The sequence below is a fragment of the Drosophila erecta genome, unplaced genomic scaffold (genome assembly GCF_003286155.1).
Source record: "Drosophila erecta strain 14021-0224.00,06,07 unplaced genomic scaffold, DereRS2 tig00000000-arrow-pilon, whole genome shotgun sequence".
Taxonomy (NCBI): Eukaryota; Metazoa; Arthropoda; class Insecta; order Diptera; family Drosophilidae; genus Drosophila; species Drosophila erecta.
This window is the reverse complement of record NW_020825194.1, coordinates 27,168,143-27,184,261: the sequence shown is the minus strand read 5'-3', so window position 1 is coordinate 27,184,261 and position 16,119 is coordinate 27,168,143. Positions and strand designations below refer to the sequence as shown.

Here is a 16,119-nt window from a genome sequence, read left to right as displayed (position 1 = left end):
TTCCTATAAAAAAGTTTTGATTGCTGATACGCGTCAGCAATTTTTGAAAAACGAAGTGGAACCCTGCTTCTTAAGTTGGTACGTTCACACTGAATCCAAGGAGAGATCCCTTGCCGCGCCGATCCTTGTCGCCACTCACCGTTTCGTGCATTTCGCCGCTCTCGTCGAGGAGAGCCTCCAGGCTCTGGTCGTCCTTGGTGGGCGAGAGTGGGGGAGTGGGCGCGCGGTTCTTGGCCGAGAGGAGGGAGCGCGGCAGCAGGTGGCGGCCGTAGTGCAGGTAGAGGTAGCGGCCCCACCTGCGGCCGGCCAGCCCGCAAACGGCCAAAATGGCGAACACAGAAATTGCGAACCACATGTTGCTGGTGGACGACAGTGGCGGTTTTCAGTGGGAGAGCAGCGGTAGCAGCTGCAAAAGCTTTCGTGTGTGGGGTGTCCCACTTTTTGGGCTAGCACTGTGCGAAAGCTCTGGCGCTCCACATATCGCCTCTCTGCCTCTCGGTCTCTCTCTTTCGCTTTTCTGAATGGTCTTGTGACCCACGATATTTGCTTCAGCTTTTTTCTCCGATTATTCGTGTTTCTGTTGTCGCCACCGCTTTTATCACGCTCTACGCCTTCCGCTCTCCGCCTTTGCAGTGCTGCTTTTGGCCTATCTTTGTTACACGTAAACACTTTGTTCCTAGTTAGAACATTCAAATTTGTTTACTTTTCAACGTGTTCTCCGCGGATGTTTTTTTTTTTAAATATTTATTTCTTTTCTTTCACATTAAAAGCTACATTTGGGGGCTGCTCTGTGTGTTTTCAAACAAGTTGCTCGACCGACTGAAACTTATTGGACTCTCTTTGGAGCCTCGAAAAAAACGGGCCTCTGCTAACACGCCACCTACAGTGAGTCACGTCACACTTCGGCCATCCCACCGCCGCAAATTTTATAGCCCATAAAAGCAGAACTGAACTTATCAGCCCTATTTAAGCGCTTCCTCTTTGTGTGGTGGAGTCACTGTGCCGAAATGACGCTAATATTTTACGCCTTGTGTGGTTCTGCTTATTATTATTTTTTACGAGAATATTTATTAAATTCTTTGGAACAGGGAAGCTTTTCCATCTTGAATTTAGTAATGCAAGTGTTTGTGACAGCACATAATTTTGTAAATATGTTTAGTCCAGTTTTTACAGTCTAGTTTTACAGTATATTACAGCAGGTCGATATAATATGTTAGCCACTGTTTGTACATTATGTTAGCAGCGCTGTTAAACAGACCTAGTGTTGAGACACCATGTTTCTCAACATGTTGCTAGGAGCGAAGTTGCGTATACGTAATATTTATTTTTGTGCAATAATTTTTTTGAGGCTGCAAAATGTTTAGCTAGAAATAAATGCATGAACTGTCTTTTCTTTTCTTTTCTTTTTTTGCAATCACGTGCCAAAGTTTTTTTTACTCATTTTGTTTTGTTTTTCTTTTAGGTTTTATGCATTGGTGGTTTGACCAATGTGTTTACCTTTTTTTTGGGTTAAATGCGTAATTTTACTAACAGGTTTTGCGTAAATAAAAATGTCTGCAGTTTGGATGACGAGCATTCAAATTTAAGCTGGATAGGTTGTATTTTTAAAAAGATACTGATGAACCTAATAAATATCAATTATGTTTTGGGTTAGTGGTTTAATTTTCGGAAGTTTGACTGTAGTAAACGCCTTACGCAAGCCGAGGAAGAAGAGGACAAGCGGCCATAACTAAACGGATTTGTGGGCGTGTTAATCGCGGCGACAACGGCAGCAGGCCAACAAAACGCAAAGATGAAAACAACTTGAGCCACATTACCCCCATGCAGTTCGTATTCTAATTAGTTACGCAGCAAACCGGTTAAAGTATGTTTTTCAAATCGCGTAAGCAAGCCCCTCAAACCGTTGGAGTAGAGGGTACTTAAAAATAAACTGGAACCGGAACATTGCTCTACTCTGGAATGCAAGCGATATTTTAAAGAGACCAATCAGCTGCGAACCGGTTGAAAACGGATAACTCTTTAAATTGCTCTGGTCTCAGAGTCCGCAGATGGTTTTGATCACATTATCGTACCGAAGCTTGCATCACCCATAGCTGTCTGAAATATGGCCTCTAATTCCGAGCCTGCGTCTTAGCCACTCGCAATTAGTCCTAACCGGTTAATATTTGTGCCTATCAAAATTTAGGTTCCTTTCAATTTCTTTATTTCCTCTTCTTCTTTCTTCTCTATCCGATTAATTTGAATGAAGAAATTTTAAAGATGTATATTTGGGTCTAGCCAAAACATAGTTACCAGTTGCCTGACCTCTTTTTGCTCCTCAATTTGTGTACTACAATGAAATTGACAGCACGCAATTACTTTTTGGCGACCTAAATGATGAAACAATCACGTGTCTGCGTCTGCTGCCGTGGATGTGTGCGTTTTGATTTGTTTGGCTCGATGTGTGGCCGCTTGTCGCATGTTTGTTAATACGAGACTACGTGCAACGCCCTCTCGACAATGGCCAGGTAGTTGGTATTGTGTTACCAGCAACATACATGTCCATAATGAGGCAACAACTGTAGCTAGATGCTGGTAATCCAATATCTTGGCTAAGGGGCCAGAAACAGGAACTTGAAAGTCTGTGAAAGCACTCGGCGCTGCAGTTCCACTTCATAATTCATAAAATGCGTTTTATTCAAGCAATAAGACAGCATTCAAATTGGGAACAGAAAAATAACTATAAATATACCATTTGATCAACACTATCCTCGTAATCGTCTTTTTTGTTTAGATTTTTAGCCACTTTTCAATGAAATAAATACGAGACAGACTGTATAATTCCAGTCAACCATTTGAAACCCAAGAGGGATATAAACAAAGCTTGTATGGTTATATGGCTCTTCACAACTGGCTGATTTCTTTCCCCAAACAGAAGCCGTTGTCGCATTGAATTTCGATTCGCGCAAACACAAAAAATGTTCGTATACTCAGTACTTTTTTCTTTTTTCGATGAAAAGCCCTATTGAATATGTGAAGCCGACCTGGGCAATGCATTCTAAATTAAACCTAATTACAGGCAAAGGTGGGTAATTAAAGAGAGGCGACCCACGATCCCCAAAAACAATGACGAAAGGTGACAGAAATGTCAAATGTGCCGCGATATAGTGGCCGAAATGAACGCTAGCTTGTAATGCCAATTGAAATGAAACCGAAAATATTGTGGAGTTTTCTAGACCGGCTAAACGGGTCTCGGGTTGAAAAAATTGGGAATTTCTAGACCATAAAATGCCTTGAAATATGTGCTTATGCAAAGAGAAAAGCTGTTTGCCCAGGCTAACAATAGTACCACGGTACTACCCGTAATCTGCCGTTTAAATTTCTCCGTAATATGAAATTCGAAGGGAAGATGCCGCGCACAATCGAAACACTCAAATCGATCGAGAGTGGGAGGTAGGAGATACAAGAGATAAGTTATCAGAACCGTGTTGTATGTGCCCAAGTGAAGGCGAAGAACTCGATCTGTTTTTGAGGCTCCATTGAGGCTGTCGATCTCTGAATTCCAAAAAGTTTTCACTGCCTTGGACAACAATCCTCGCTCAGCCGTACAGAATAAGTTTATTTAAACGACTGCTTGGCAGACATGAACTGCCGAGCAATTTTACCAATTTCGCTAACAATTCACATTTAATTCTCAGACAAATTACGAGCACACAAAAGGATTGCCCAGATCATCTGGTATGCAATATAGTGGCTACTGGGGCATCGATTCACATTCCACCTTCGTGGCAGCGGTATTTACATGATCGTTATTGTCGGGGCTGGACATTTTCGGTGGAATCCGACCTTTTGGGCGGCAATTGGGCACCTTTTCGATCGATATGGCCTCTGTTTATGGCCGAGGCATTGAATACACTTGGCTTTCGGTTGAGACGCGCGCGGATTACAAATCTAAATGCATTTTGGGAGACAATTTTCTTTGTTTTTGATGCGATGTCGCTTTCGGTTTCGGTTTAGCTATTTTTATTTTCTGCGCAGACTTTCACCCCGGGCAGAAGTGTTTCACGTCCCGCAGAAGACTAATATTTTGCTGGCCCTCGCTGATTCATTAGTATTTACCCTTTTCTTGATGTATTTCGCTATTTTTGAAACTTTGATTGTTTTGGCGCTCATTCTGGCAGCGTTTTTAGCCGGCGGCCCCAGAAGAATCGTGGATCTCAGAATCGTGGACAGCCGATGATCGGGAGAAGAGCGCGCCGCTTCCTCTCACACTTTCTTCTTCTATTTTTCGCCGTATCTAATTTTGGACACGCTGCTCTGCGCGGAAAACCCCGAAAGCTGTTTGCGTTTGCCCAAGTGCAGTTACTCAAATATTGCTCTATTTTGAGCTTGAACAGAGTCACATCTTCGGTAGACCGCTAGCCTTCTATCATCTGGATCGCTCGCGGTGCGTAAGGCGGTCTGTAAGGCGGCAATTCGATTTTAAATATTCAGAACGGGACGCGACGGCGACTGTGCGGCTTGGAAGTGTTGCGAAAACTAAAAAATACGACTTGGCTGGCTCAGTCGACTCAGTCGCAGTCGCAGCAGGCGCCGCAGCAGCGCCGCAGCAGCAGCAACAAATAAGCAACAGTAGAAACAATAACCATATCAACAGCAGCAAAACGTGGCTCAGCTGCTCGCGGGCTCGTCGTTGCTGCTGCTTTTCAGCTGATATACCAAGCTGTGGCTGTGACTGTGCTCCGTGGACTGTGACGATGCGGGAGACGCGACTGTGGGTGGCACGGGTGATATTACACTTGAAATGCTGATCACTTGAAGGGGTTCCAGTGCCACAGGGGCTACACTTGCGCTTTCCGACGACTCTCGTCTATTTGTGGACACAATTTGTCATTACAGGCAAAATAGAGAGTTTGTTCTTTTAGTGGTTCCTTTTAGTTCTGTGCTCTGGTTTGTTCTATGGTTTATTCTGCTCTTTAACTCAGTTTTCTGTCATCATATGTTTTGAGGCTAAAGAACTTGCGGTTTGGCGGCCAAGTCAATGGCAAGCATTAAGAACTATTGAGAGTATTAGCATGAGTAGTTCCTGGATCCATTCTGGTCTTGACTGACGCTTAGACGAATAGGAGGAATTATAATTAAATTATAAATGCCATTTTCTGTGATTTAAAAGTATAGCTACGTAGCATTGCAAAATGCTATCCATATCGTTATAGAGTCGCTCTTTTTTAGAGTGGCTCGGTAATTGCTTTTCAGGTGTTTGCTGCGCTGTGCTTTACAGCTATGCAAACATATTAACTGTCATGCTAATCAATCGATTGCACACCGCCTATATGAGTGTATTTATTGCTTCCGAGCGATTTGTTTGCTATGCGCGCCTTCAAACGAAGCATTTTAGCGGCTTACTAAGTGTGTGCGTACAGCTTTTGTATGCATTCCTTGAGAGGCAATCAAATCTGCACAAATTTTCCGATGCACCTGCCAAAGACTTACGACACACCCCGTAACAAAGGGAAAATTCTAGATTGAGTCGCAGATACAACGTGTATTGGGTCATTGGAAATAATCAAGATCAAGAGCATCAAGATCAAGAACAGGTTAAAGATCCTTTTTGTGTTTTAAATGTTATTTACTTATTTATAGCTGAGATTAATCTCGTTGCAATCTAATAAAACCTCTGATTTAAGCGAATACTACTTTGTGAGCAAACGAGTTAACAATCATTTCAGTTGCGTCCATTATTTTGTGCTTATAGGAATCGTCCAATAATTTAACAGCGTTAATTAAGTGAGAGATAATAAAAAGTACTAGTAGTATTATTATTTGATATACTATGTGTATTAAACGTTTCTATTGGAAGAGCAAAGATAAATTGATATTTATGATGATTACCAATTAATTCGGGTTCTTATCAGTGTGAATTGAATCAACACCGCAGATACCTTATTAAAATCATTCATTTCAAGGGCGCCACTGCGATTACCAGCCTAATAAATGCCTAAATGTCACAAGTACTGGCGTCGAACAAACAAATCCATTTCAGCATCTTCTTAATAAACGGATGAACTTTCAAACGAGCACAGCTCTTAATTATTCAAAGCCTCACCCACGATTCGTAACTTAGGAGACCGGGAAATCAAATGGCAGGAATACTAAACACCCTCTACCGCGCCCACTTTACCTTTACCCGCCCACCTCCGAAGGCGCATTAATGCAGCATTAAATAAGTGTTTATGGGTCCGCAGTAATAAAGTGCACCTACGATGAACCATCTTTTGATAACCCGGAGATAGAGGGAAAACGCTGGGCGAGAGATGGCAAATTGCGAAGATGATGCCGATGGGTTGGAGGTGGGGATGCGAGGAGGCCTCTGGGCAATACAATTCCAATTGTCCTCCCAGCTCGTTCGTACAAATTCATTGAGCCAATTGATGGCACAAGTACACTACCAGGCCTACATACGAGTATGTGCGAATACCCGGGGCTCTGCCGACCTACACGGGTTTATTCATAGTATATACTCGTGAGCATGAGGCGCCAGGCGATTGGAGGCGATGTTGATTTGGCTGTCGTCACCGACCCATGGGAATTGGGCTGGGACCACCAGTGCCTAGGATTTGGCACCTCCAAAATGGGGTAGACGATCTTGTCCGCTAATTGAGCGTTTAGCAAGGCGCATCAATTGCTTTCATTTTCATTTTCACTTTGTTTCATTCTGCTATTTTTAAACATCCGAACCGGATTTAGCATCGAAAAATTAGATGATGATCAGCTCGCTCAGCAAACAAAATAAAACAAAAACCAAAACCGGCTAAATGACAATCGCTGTAGAGCGCTATTAGTACGTATTTAATTAGAATATAGTTAAATGTAGTTGGCAGTTAGCCACTTGAATTAGCTCCCCTGATGCGACATACTCGTATGATCGAACTGTGTTTGATTGAATGGATTTATAATTGAAACATCTAACGATACGCCTAATAAACGATGTATGCTAACTAATAAACTAACCCAACCGGTTAGGGAAAGTGTAGAACTAGACTCTTGTTTGTGCAGAAGTCCATTCATAAAGTCATGCCGAATTTGCTATGAATGTATGCAGGCCGCAAATGAATCATGTTGATTACATTTTTAATTGGAGCATTAATTTGCCATAAGTAATGCAGTAAAAAGTCAGACGAAATACACTGAACACTTACATATATACTTTCAAATTTAATCTTGAGTGCGGGCTTAATTCCGACTGAGCTCATCCGTCCAACACGCTGCAAGATAAGCCTAAGTATTACGCAATTGGTCACTTTTGATTAACCAAACATGACGCAAAGCACTCAGCGGATTCAACAATCAAGAGATCCCATTCTTTGGGTCTTACCTTTTGGAACATCAATGGCTTGGGGCCAATTCGGCTCGGCGGAAGTTTTATAAGCCGAGTTTGCATCGGAAGCGATTTGCGGTCACTCATGGCCACCACGGGTGTTTCACTAGAGTGCTTACTAGAGATAACCCTTGAGTGCAAAGATCTATTGATAGCTCTGTTTTTACGATTATTGATGTTTTGATGCGACGCTAATGAGGAAACAATTTGCCGTTGCAATGCTACACTGGCGGCTGATAAGATGGGGAAATTAACCATTCCGGCGATAAAGGAAAACTCAATTCGGACTCGGATTCGGATTCGGACTTGGACAGTGGCTACTGAAAGCCGACTGCCAGGCCCTCAAATCACTGCAGTTACTCATCCATCGTGATCCCAAAACTGCAGTTGGCACGCTTTCGGGAATGTGAAAACGTGCCCGTCAATATTGCGCAAACAAATACACCAAAGGCGCTAATTGTTGTAAAACGCCGATGAAATTAAATGTGTCTGCATATAGCAGGTGCCTTTTAAAATGTTAAATATCGCGAATCGGAGCCCCTTCGAATCAGTCTAATTAGCATATCAATTTGGAGCTTCGAATAGAAACCAGAAGAATGTGGTTAGCTCCAAAGGGGCAGAACATCAAGGGGTCTAGATTGGCTCCCAGGTGATACTTGTCGATCGCAGGCAAGGTTGGACTTGGCTGTGGTCGTATATATTACGCGTGGAAATGGGTTACGTGGCTGTTGGGCTAGGTTAGGTAATACGGCCATGTATCTGCAATGATAAAGCCCCGCAGCGATTGGTTGTGGTTGCCCTGCATTTGGGTGACTGAAGCCCCAGAAGCGTCGGAAAAATAGAGTTTCTTGAACTAACATGGGAGTCCATGAATGGCTTTAGACTGGTTAGTAGACAAAATATTTGCTTACGGTGGAAGTGAACCAAAAGGTTATCGCATACAGTCGAGATGTTTGTCATGGTAATCAGTCTTAAATGTTATGTAAAGATGAAACAGGCATTGTTACTTCCTTGTTGCTAGCTTTGTGTTCAAATTTAATTGGTTAAATGTACATTGCGTTCAAGAGTTCTTTGTATTGGCAGCTTTGTAACATACAATCCCTTACACATTTGTTATTTCAAGCTGTTACTCTTTTTTAGGGCAGTTAAAGCTAAAGGTAATGATTATCGTTGGTCCTTCACCACCGCATTTTTAGTCCTTCATTTAAATTTTCCATATGCATTCGATTGAAATTTCGATGGAATGAAAATGCTTGAATTTAAGATGCTCACTGAAAATATGGGTATTTAAAGTTTGCAATCCAGAAACGATAATTGGTTGACGTTTTAGCAAATGAGAATATAAAATACTCGCTCGATAGAGAAATGAGCCAATGCAATTTATGTTAAGTTCCCGATGGGTAATAAATCAATGATGCCAAAAGTGACGAGTGCAGCAAACAAGTGTGCCAGAGATTTTTCGTGGAAAATGTAATATTCATTTTTAGGTGGGTTGATAAAACACAACTAAAGAAAAGTGCAACAGTGCTTAGTTTTCGAAACTACAAAAACAGAAACATAAAGACCAGCGAGCACAAACTATTGAAATCAACACTAAACGAAAAATTAAAGGAAGTTAGCAAAAATTCAACATTTTCAGACAATTTCCAAAAGTATTTTTGGTTTTATGTTTTTTTTTTTGGTTTAGTTTAGTGCGGACAACACAGTTAGGTTTAGGTGAAGAATTCTTATAAAAGGGTTCTGGTCCTAACCTCGCCGCCCAGCATTTCCAGGTCATGCGATGCGGCATGCGATGCCGTTTTAATGATCTTGTAGGTCTTGGCGAACGGCGCCTTTATAAGCTGTCGTAGTCGTAGGAGGTTAAATATCATATGGTACAGATTTGCAGATTTGCATTAGGGCGAATGGGGGACTCATTTCGATGGAGATTGTAGGTTTGGTTTTCGGTTCGATTTTGTTCGATATTATTGCGATTGGAAATTAAATGCAAATGAAATTTCAATACAAGAAAGGAAGAAGAAAACAGGAAAAGAAGGAGAGAAAACGCATGTACAAAACACGTGGGGAAAAATGTAAACAAGATTTACGATTATATAAGTATGTATAGAACAAATTTTGCGTATAAATTTCCTTAATTAGTAATCATTAAATCGTTTTCTGAGGCATAACCTAAAGAAGCAGATGTAATATCGATTCGGTTCGTAATTCAAAAATATCGTGGGAGAGCTCGATAGAATCTTTGGAAAATATATGTAGAACAAGTCGAGGAAAAAACTCAGAGCAAAGAGTTAAACGATATGCAATGGTAGATAAAGACATAGTCGCGCCTGGGTAGCCTCGGGTCAGGCCGTCAGTGAATGGATTGCGACTCACCTCCCAGGACTCGCGGGTCAGGTCGCTGATCTCCTCGCCATCCTGGCTGCCGCCTCCCATGCCGGCTTTGGTGGTGCCGCTCTTGGTCCACTCGGTGTCCTCTTGAATCAGCTCGAAGCCACGTGCCTTGATCTGCTCTTCGTCCAGCTCACCGTACAGGTGTTTCACCCAGGTGTTTATGAAGCGATAGAGCTCATCAACGCTGCAATTGCATAAATGTAATATTAAGTACACTGATGGACATGCCAGGAATGCGTTCCCAATGTGAAAGAACTCCAACTCACCGATTCTTTGGCACACTGAACCAGTACTCAGCGCGCAACTTGTTCTTCCCGTAGGACATGACAGAGGTTGGCAGCGGAATGGCCTTGCCGATGGGCTTGCCCATGCGCAGGCGTAGATACAATGGTGGGTCAAGGCAGGCTCGAGCCGGTCGTGGGATGAGTTCTGTGGAGGATACAACATTAGTAAGCGTCTCATCGGTTGGACATCGTGTTCATCTTACTGTCCACACTGATAAATAGTTCCGGCTTGTCGTCCATGGAGACCATGGAGCGGTAGTCCAGCTTGGGCGCCTGCTTGGCCTCCTTCAGCTTGGTGCTGGACGAAGTGCCTTCTGAGGAGTGAGGACGAATAAAGGTACCGATTGAGGAACGTCTGGGGAGGTACAACATAAATGTATTAGCATAGATCCATAACAAGTCAGGACTAGGGAACGATGATTAGAATTTACACTCAGAACTTAGGAATGAAGCTAATGAGTCAATTTAAACCAAAAATGCGTAAATGTGCTAGGTGGACTTAGGTACTCTTTGCGATTCAACACTACAACATCAACGTCACTAGCAACGACAAGAGCAACAACAACGACAACGAATGGAACACATCAAGAAAGTGGTGACAGCTGTTCGCAGATCCGTCCTTACCCATAGGTCATGTGACCCTCGGAATGAGTCGAATGCGGAGTCAATGGCGGCACAGGTGAGCCACCAGAGTCCTCGGACGGTGTTTTCGAAAATAGATTCCCGCCCAGCTCTGAGACCAGAGTGATGGGCGAGCTATATGGTACATAGGTATGTAAAGTATATGTAGGCGGGTATCGGGTGTGGTATGTCGTGTTTTGTTGTGCCGTGTGGTGTAGTTGAGGTTGTGAGGTGTGGGGTGTGGAGGCATGAGCGAGAACAAGTGGAGTATGTATGTTTAGCAAAGCAGCCGATCCGCACAAAACGAAGGTAAGCATTTGCGTTTTCGGTTTTTTAGTTTTCGAAACGAAATAAACAAAATTTGGTACCAATTATAGTCAGAGATTGCTAAATGTGAACTCATTGATTTCGGGTTGGACTCACCTTGAGAATACTTTCGAAAATACACTTTGGTTGGAGTCACCCGTGTTGGGTGCCGAGTCTGTGTCTCCTGACTTGTTCAGGCTGCCAATACCCACGCCTCCGGGTGGCACGGCCCCACCCTCCCCAGTCAAGCCTTCCACCCAGGTCAAGGGGTATGAGAGACGTTTTAGCATCTGCAATGGAAGGAATGTATTAGTAATATATAGTATATATATATCAATATCAATATCAATATTTCTATACTCTACGTGGTGAATTAATTGTTTAATTGTTACATTTATTGGAGTACAACTACGAAATCCGGATAAATAAACACCTACCTTGTTCTTTTTCTCCGCCTGCTTGTCAGTGGCAGCCAGTGCAGCCGCCTGGGCCTGCGCCTGCTGGGCGGCCTCGTCGTCGACGCTGAAGCTCACGCTTGAGGTCTTCTTACGGACGCCGCCTGCGCCTCCTGTGCCGGCGTCAAGACTCTGCCCGAGGATGGTGCTGCGCGGCGGGGACTCGCTGAAGTGCGTCGGCACAATGGTTTTCGGTGGTACCCAGTCGGAGCTGAGGACAATGTCCGCGTCGCTGTAAACGGTTTTCTTTGGTATCGGCTGTAAGTTGGGAACGGGCTCGCGGATATCGATGCCCGAGTCGTAGCACGACTGCTTGGATAGCTGCTCCAAGTGCTCCAGATCGATGCCCGAAGGGGGCAGGGGAGCGACGACGGAGGCGGGTCCAACGGCGGCGGCAGCTGCAACAGCAGCCACAAGGGGCTGGCTAAGCGGTACGCCGCTGACCGAGCTATTGGCCGAGTGCGGATCCTGGGCTCGGGCACCGCTGTCCACGGTTACGTTAGACTCGTTGTCGCCCTCATCTTCCGAGGATCTTCGGGAATTAGACAAACAATAGCTGAGTAATATTTGGGTGCGCGGACCATACAGATTTATGTACAAGTAAGTGGTTTTGGGGGTGTGATGTAATAGGTGTTTGGTGTAAAGCGGTTGGTTTATTAACACAAATTGCATTTATGGGTAGGGTTTTTGGCGTGGCGTGGACAAAATATGAAAATAAAAACGTAAAAAAAAAACAGCAAGTTATTAAAACAATTAAAAAGTGTCTCTGGCAAGCCAAAGTCTTATCTAAATGATTTTCAGTGATTGAATAGTTCAGCGAGTTGTGTTCCAAGTACTTCACTTTATGAAAGCTACTTGAGATTATATTTTCTTGAAGCGTAGCTATTGATTGTATTGAAAAAAATGCGTTTATAGCCCTGAGTTATCAAATTAATGAGTTTTATGGTAATCACCAGCAGCAGTAAACAGATTTATATCGCATTTCAATTAAAGGGTATCATTAGAAACGATATGTACAAATAATTAACTTATAATTCCGAGATTCGTTTAGGTAAAAAGAATTATCCGATAAAATTTGTTTTGTTTTTAAAGAGTCTAGTATGAAGAAGCATTTAGAATGTAACTTTTAAATGGAACGTTCATAAAAAATTAAAAATAAATTTAAATAAAAGCGTGTGATGCAACTGTACAATTATACACACAATTAACATTATTTTGCGATGTGAGAACTTCTAAAAATGGATCACCAAACAAAAATGTTTGGATAATGTGTGAACACAAGTGTAAGGCAGTTGCGCAAACACTAACCGGTCTTTGCTCGGAATGGCCCAGTGGTGATCCAACAAACTCTTGCGTCGCTCCTCAAGGGTGGAGCGAGTGCTGGAGAGGCCCAGGTCGGCCTTCTTGTCTTCATCGTCTAGAGCGTCAGTCTTAGCGCTATCTTTGGCTTCCGTAGAAGAGTCCTGAAGAAAATCGATGGGGAATTAGTTGGAACCCACGAATAATATGATTAAAATGCCTTACCTCCACACGTTCGCGGTCGAAGGCTTTGGGAAACGCGTCCCCATCGCGTCCAGTGCTGGAGCAAAGCGACTCTTGGTCGTCTGCAATCTCCAGCGATCCTAGTTCTACAGTTATTAGATAAGAAAAACATTAGTAAGCGAATTTTTGCTGAAGAAGAGAAATTTATCACTGTTTCTATACTTCTGTTTCCGATCGATCTTAGACAAGCTATGCAGTTTATCTTCTTACACGAATTTGTATTGGAGTGAAAGAAACTTGATTATAGGAATGACCCGAACTTACCGTCCAAGCGCTTATTACCGTCTTCGCCCAGCAGCGGCTGCTGCTCGGATAGCTCCTTAGAGTCTTCTTCGACTAATACTGGTTTGGGATAGTAGATCTCCGGCTTATCTGCGTCACCCGGGCCGGAGTTCAGGCCCTGTCCTGCTCCTCCGGCCACTCTCATGTGCGCAATGTCGTGGAAGATGGCGGCGTTGACCACCAGCTCCATTGGCGCAATGACGCCGTAGCTCTCCGGGCCGTGCTCGATGACCAGGGGATCACTGACGTTGGGATCAAACATAACGGCGTTGGGCGTGACCAGGAGAACGCCTCCCACCACGCCTTGTCCGTCCGTGATGTGGCGCACATTGATCTTGAGGAAGCGCTGGGTGATCACCGGGTCGTCACTTTTGTTGGCCTCCTCCTCCGCCTGCTGCTGGCTACTGCCGCCCACGCGCTCGATGTGTCCCGGTTTTGGGGATCCAGGGCGCAGGCCCTCGAGTATGTCTGCAAGGAGCGGCATTTAGTTATATTTACTGGTTATGCAGAAAAACGGCATTTAGTTATTATATTATGTATATTGGGCGCAAGTGGGTTTCGGGTGCTTTTGCTGGACTGTGATTTTATCAACGACACCCGTTGCCGCGATAAGATTGTGAAAGCAAAATTGATATATGGGATAGTTTAAACTAAATCTACGCCTTGTGACCTTCTTTGTTGTTGTAACTGTTACGAACAGTGCATGGGAACGGCATTTTAACGCTTTTCCTAGTTAGTTGGGTGTGTAAGGTGATGCCGTAAAAATAATGCCTAAAGGGTGCAGCTTTAACACAGTGTCACCGGATTGAAACGATTTTAGAAAAAGGGGTTTCAAAATAGCTAAGACTAACTTGGTAGTAAGATTTAACATTCATGGTTACGGTGTAGTACAACTAATTTGTATAGCTGGTTCTAACTAATTCTAACTAAACGTCGTGCAATCCTTTGAATCTTTTAGTGGCATGGGCGCCCAGCTTTCAGGTACAACTGCTCCATCACCCACAACAGAGATGCGGTTTTCAGGGATACAGAATGACAACGCGATCCTTGCTTGACCGCAGATTTTTTTCCGGAACACCTTCAACTTCAAGGCCAAAAGTTTGTCAACCGCAATTAGCACTTATTCGCAGATCGGAACGACAACAAATGTAGGAAAAACAAACAATAACCTCCATTGCGCCAGAAGACAGCAGTGTGCATGCTGAAGCTTAGGATCTTGAGTACGTCCCCGCGCACTCTACGTCGTGGATTATCCGGCTTTCAGTACGTGGCTTTCGGCACTCGACCGATTCGATTTTATCGTCTTTTCAATGTGAAAAACAGCGAAAAACACGTTCTATGAAATAGAAAACATTGGCCAGCAGTGTGACCGCAGCTCGGTTCTTCATATATACCTCACGTCACGGGAATATACTGAAATATTCTCGTTAGTAGTAGGGGTATTCCTGAAAGTGCATATCTTTGCTCTTGGGAAAAGTAGCAACCGAAATTCGTGAAGATTACAATATGATGTTAAACATTAATTTGCCATCTGAAATTCATCAATTAACACATGCACATTTTTTTGTTTACTAATAATAAATATAAACAATTGAATGTGGTTACTTCCATGTTACACCTAGCCCTTCTTTCTATAATTACTTCTATAGCAATTAACTATTAACTAACTAATACAATTTTTTGAGATCTTCGAGGGTGAAATAGTTTTTTAAAGTATTTTACTTTTAAATGTAAATTATATGGAATTGTTTGCTGAGTTTTTGCAGATGACTCAAATTTGTTCAATTTTTCCAGACATTATTAGGAAAAAGACGTAGTTTCAATAAATAAAATAAAATAAAATACGCGAAATGCAACTAATCGAGCGTTGAGGTATATACATAAATGTATGCAAATGTGGACTTCTAAAGGCGATCCAAAAAGCAGTAAAAGAACGCAATGCAGAGTTTCTCAAAATAGGCACAGCCATGGAAAGCTCGCGCAACAAAAAACTCAAGCGGCGATGATGGCAAACGCTTCACTATCGACGCACCAATTGCACCATTTCCACGGAGCAGCGCCTGGTTAGCTTCCGTTCTTACCTTTCTCGCGGCTCTCGTCCCCGGACAACTTGCGCTCGACCGGACTCGATTTGCCGGACAGGCTGGCCCCGTCTGCGTCGTGGGTGGAGCTGCTGGAGGCGTCGTCCTTGGCGCTCTTGTCCGGCACCAGCAGCTGCTGGCCCGGGTAGATGAAGGAGCTGTTCAGCCGGTTTAGGTGGGTCAGCTCCGAGGGCGTGGTGTCGAACCGGGCGGCCACGGAGGTCAGGGTGTCGCGATTGCCCACGGTGTAGGAAATGGTGGGTATGGTGGGCAATGAAGACTTTTGCCCTGTGGAACGAAAAGAAATAATAATTAATAAGGGTAGCGCTGGAGCCACGTCTTTGCAGCTGTTTACTCGGAGGATCTGGCTCTTTACGGACACGCTGCTGGAAGACCTCGAAAAGGGCGTCATCGGGCCGCAGGTGCGAGTAGATCACACCTGTGGGCGATACGTGCTGCCGGTAGAGGTAGATAACCGAAAACTCCTTGGTTGGCAGGTGCCAGTATATCTCAATCTCTTCCACCATTTCTGGCCTGGCATCACAAGTTTATTCTATCCCTCAAAGTGCTGGTTCATCTCTTTTTCTAACTGTCACAGCAATCTGCGCGCATTTTCAAACACTAAAATTCTGCAACCGAGCCGAGCGGAACTCAAAGGCCAAAAGACAAAAAGACAATCGCGGCCAAAACACGGTGTTATCAAGCTAACGATTCACTTTGATATGGAAAGGAGCGATAAGAATAAGTTTATAGGTAAACAAACCCGTTTGGCGCTCAATATTCTGCAGTGACTCAGATAA

At 43.6% G+C, this 16,119-nt stretch overlaps 1 protein-coding gene across 20 annotated transcripts in view; it reads right to left on the bottom strand.

Moving 5' to 3' along the window:
* LOC6552388 (TLD domain-containing protein 2) overlaps positions 1–16,119 on the bottom strand; it is a 70,593-nt gene that overhangs the window by 8,992 nt on the left and 45,482 nt on the right. For 5 of the 20 annotated variants that reach the window (XM_026977275.1, XM_026977279.1, XM_026977257.1 and 2 more), the window contains 10 exons: positions 15,320–15,607; positions 13,221–13,706; positions 12,939–13,042; positions 12,723–12,877; positions 11,397–11,970; positions 11,077–11,249; positions 10,236–10,387; positions 10,015–10,177; positions 9,731–9,932; positions 9,109–9,198 (listed from right to left, as the gene is read on the bottom strand). In XM_026977275.1, coding sequence (XP_026833076.1) covers positions 9,109–9,198; positions 9,731–9,932; positions 10,015–10,177; positions 10,236–10,387; positions 11,077–11,249; positions 11,397–11,970; positions 12,723–12,877; positions 12,939–13,042; positions 13,221–13,706; positions 15,320–15,607 — 2,387 coding nt within the window. The other 15 variants (XM_015153991.2, XM_015153997.2, XM_015154002.2 and 12 more) reach the window with 11 other exon arrangements.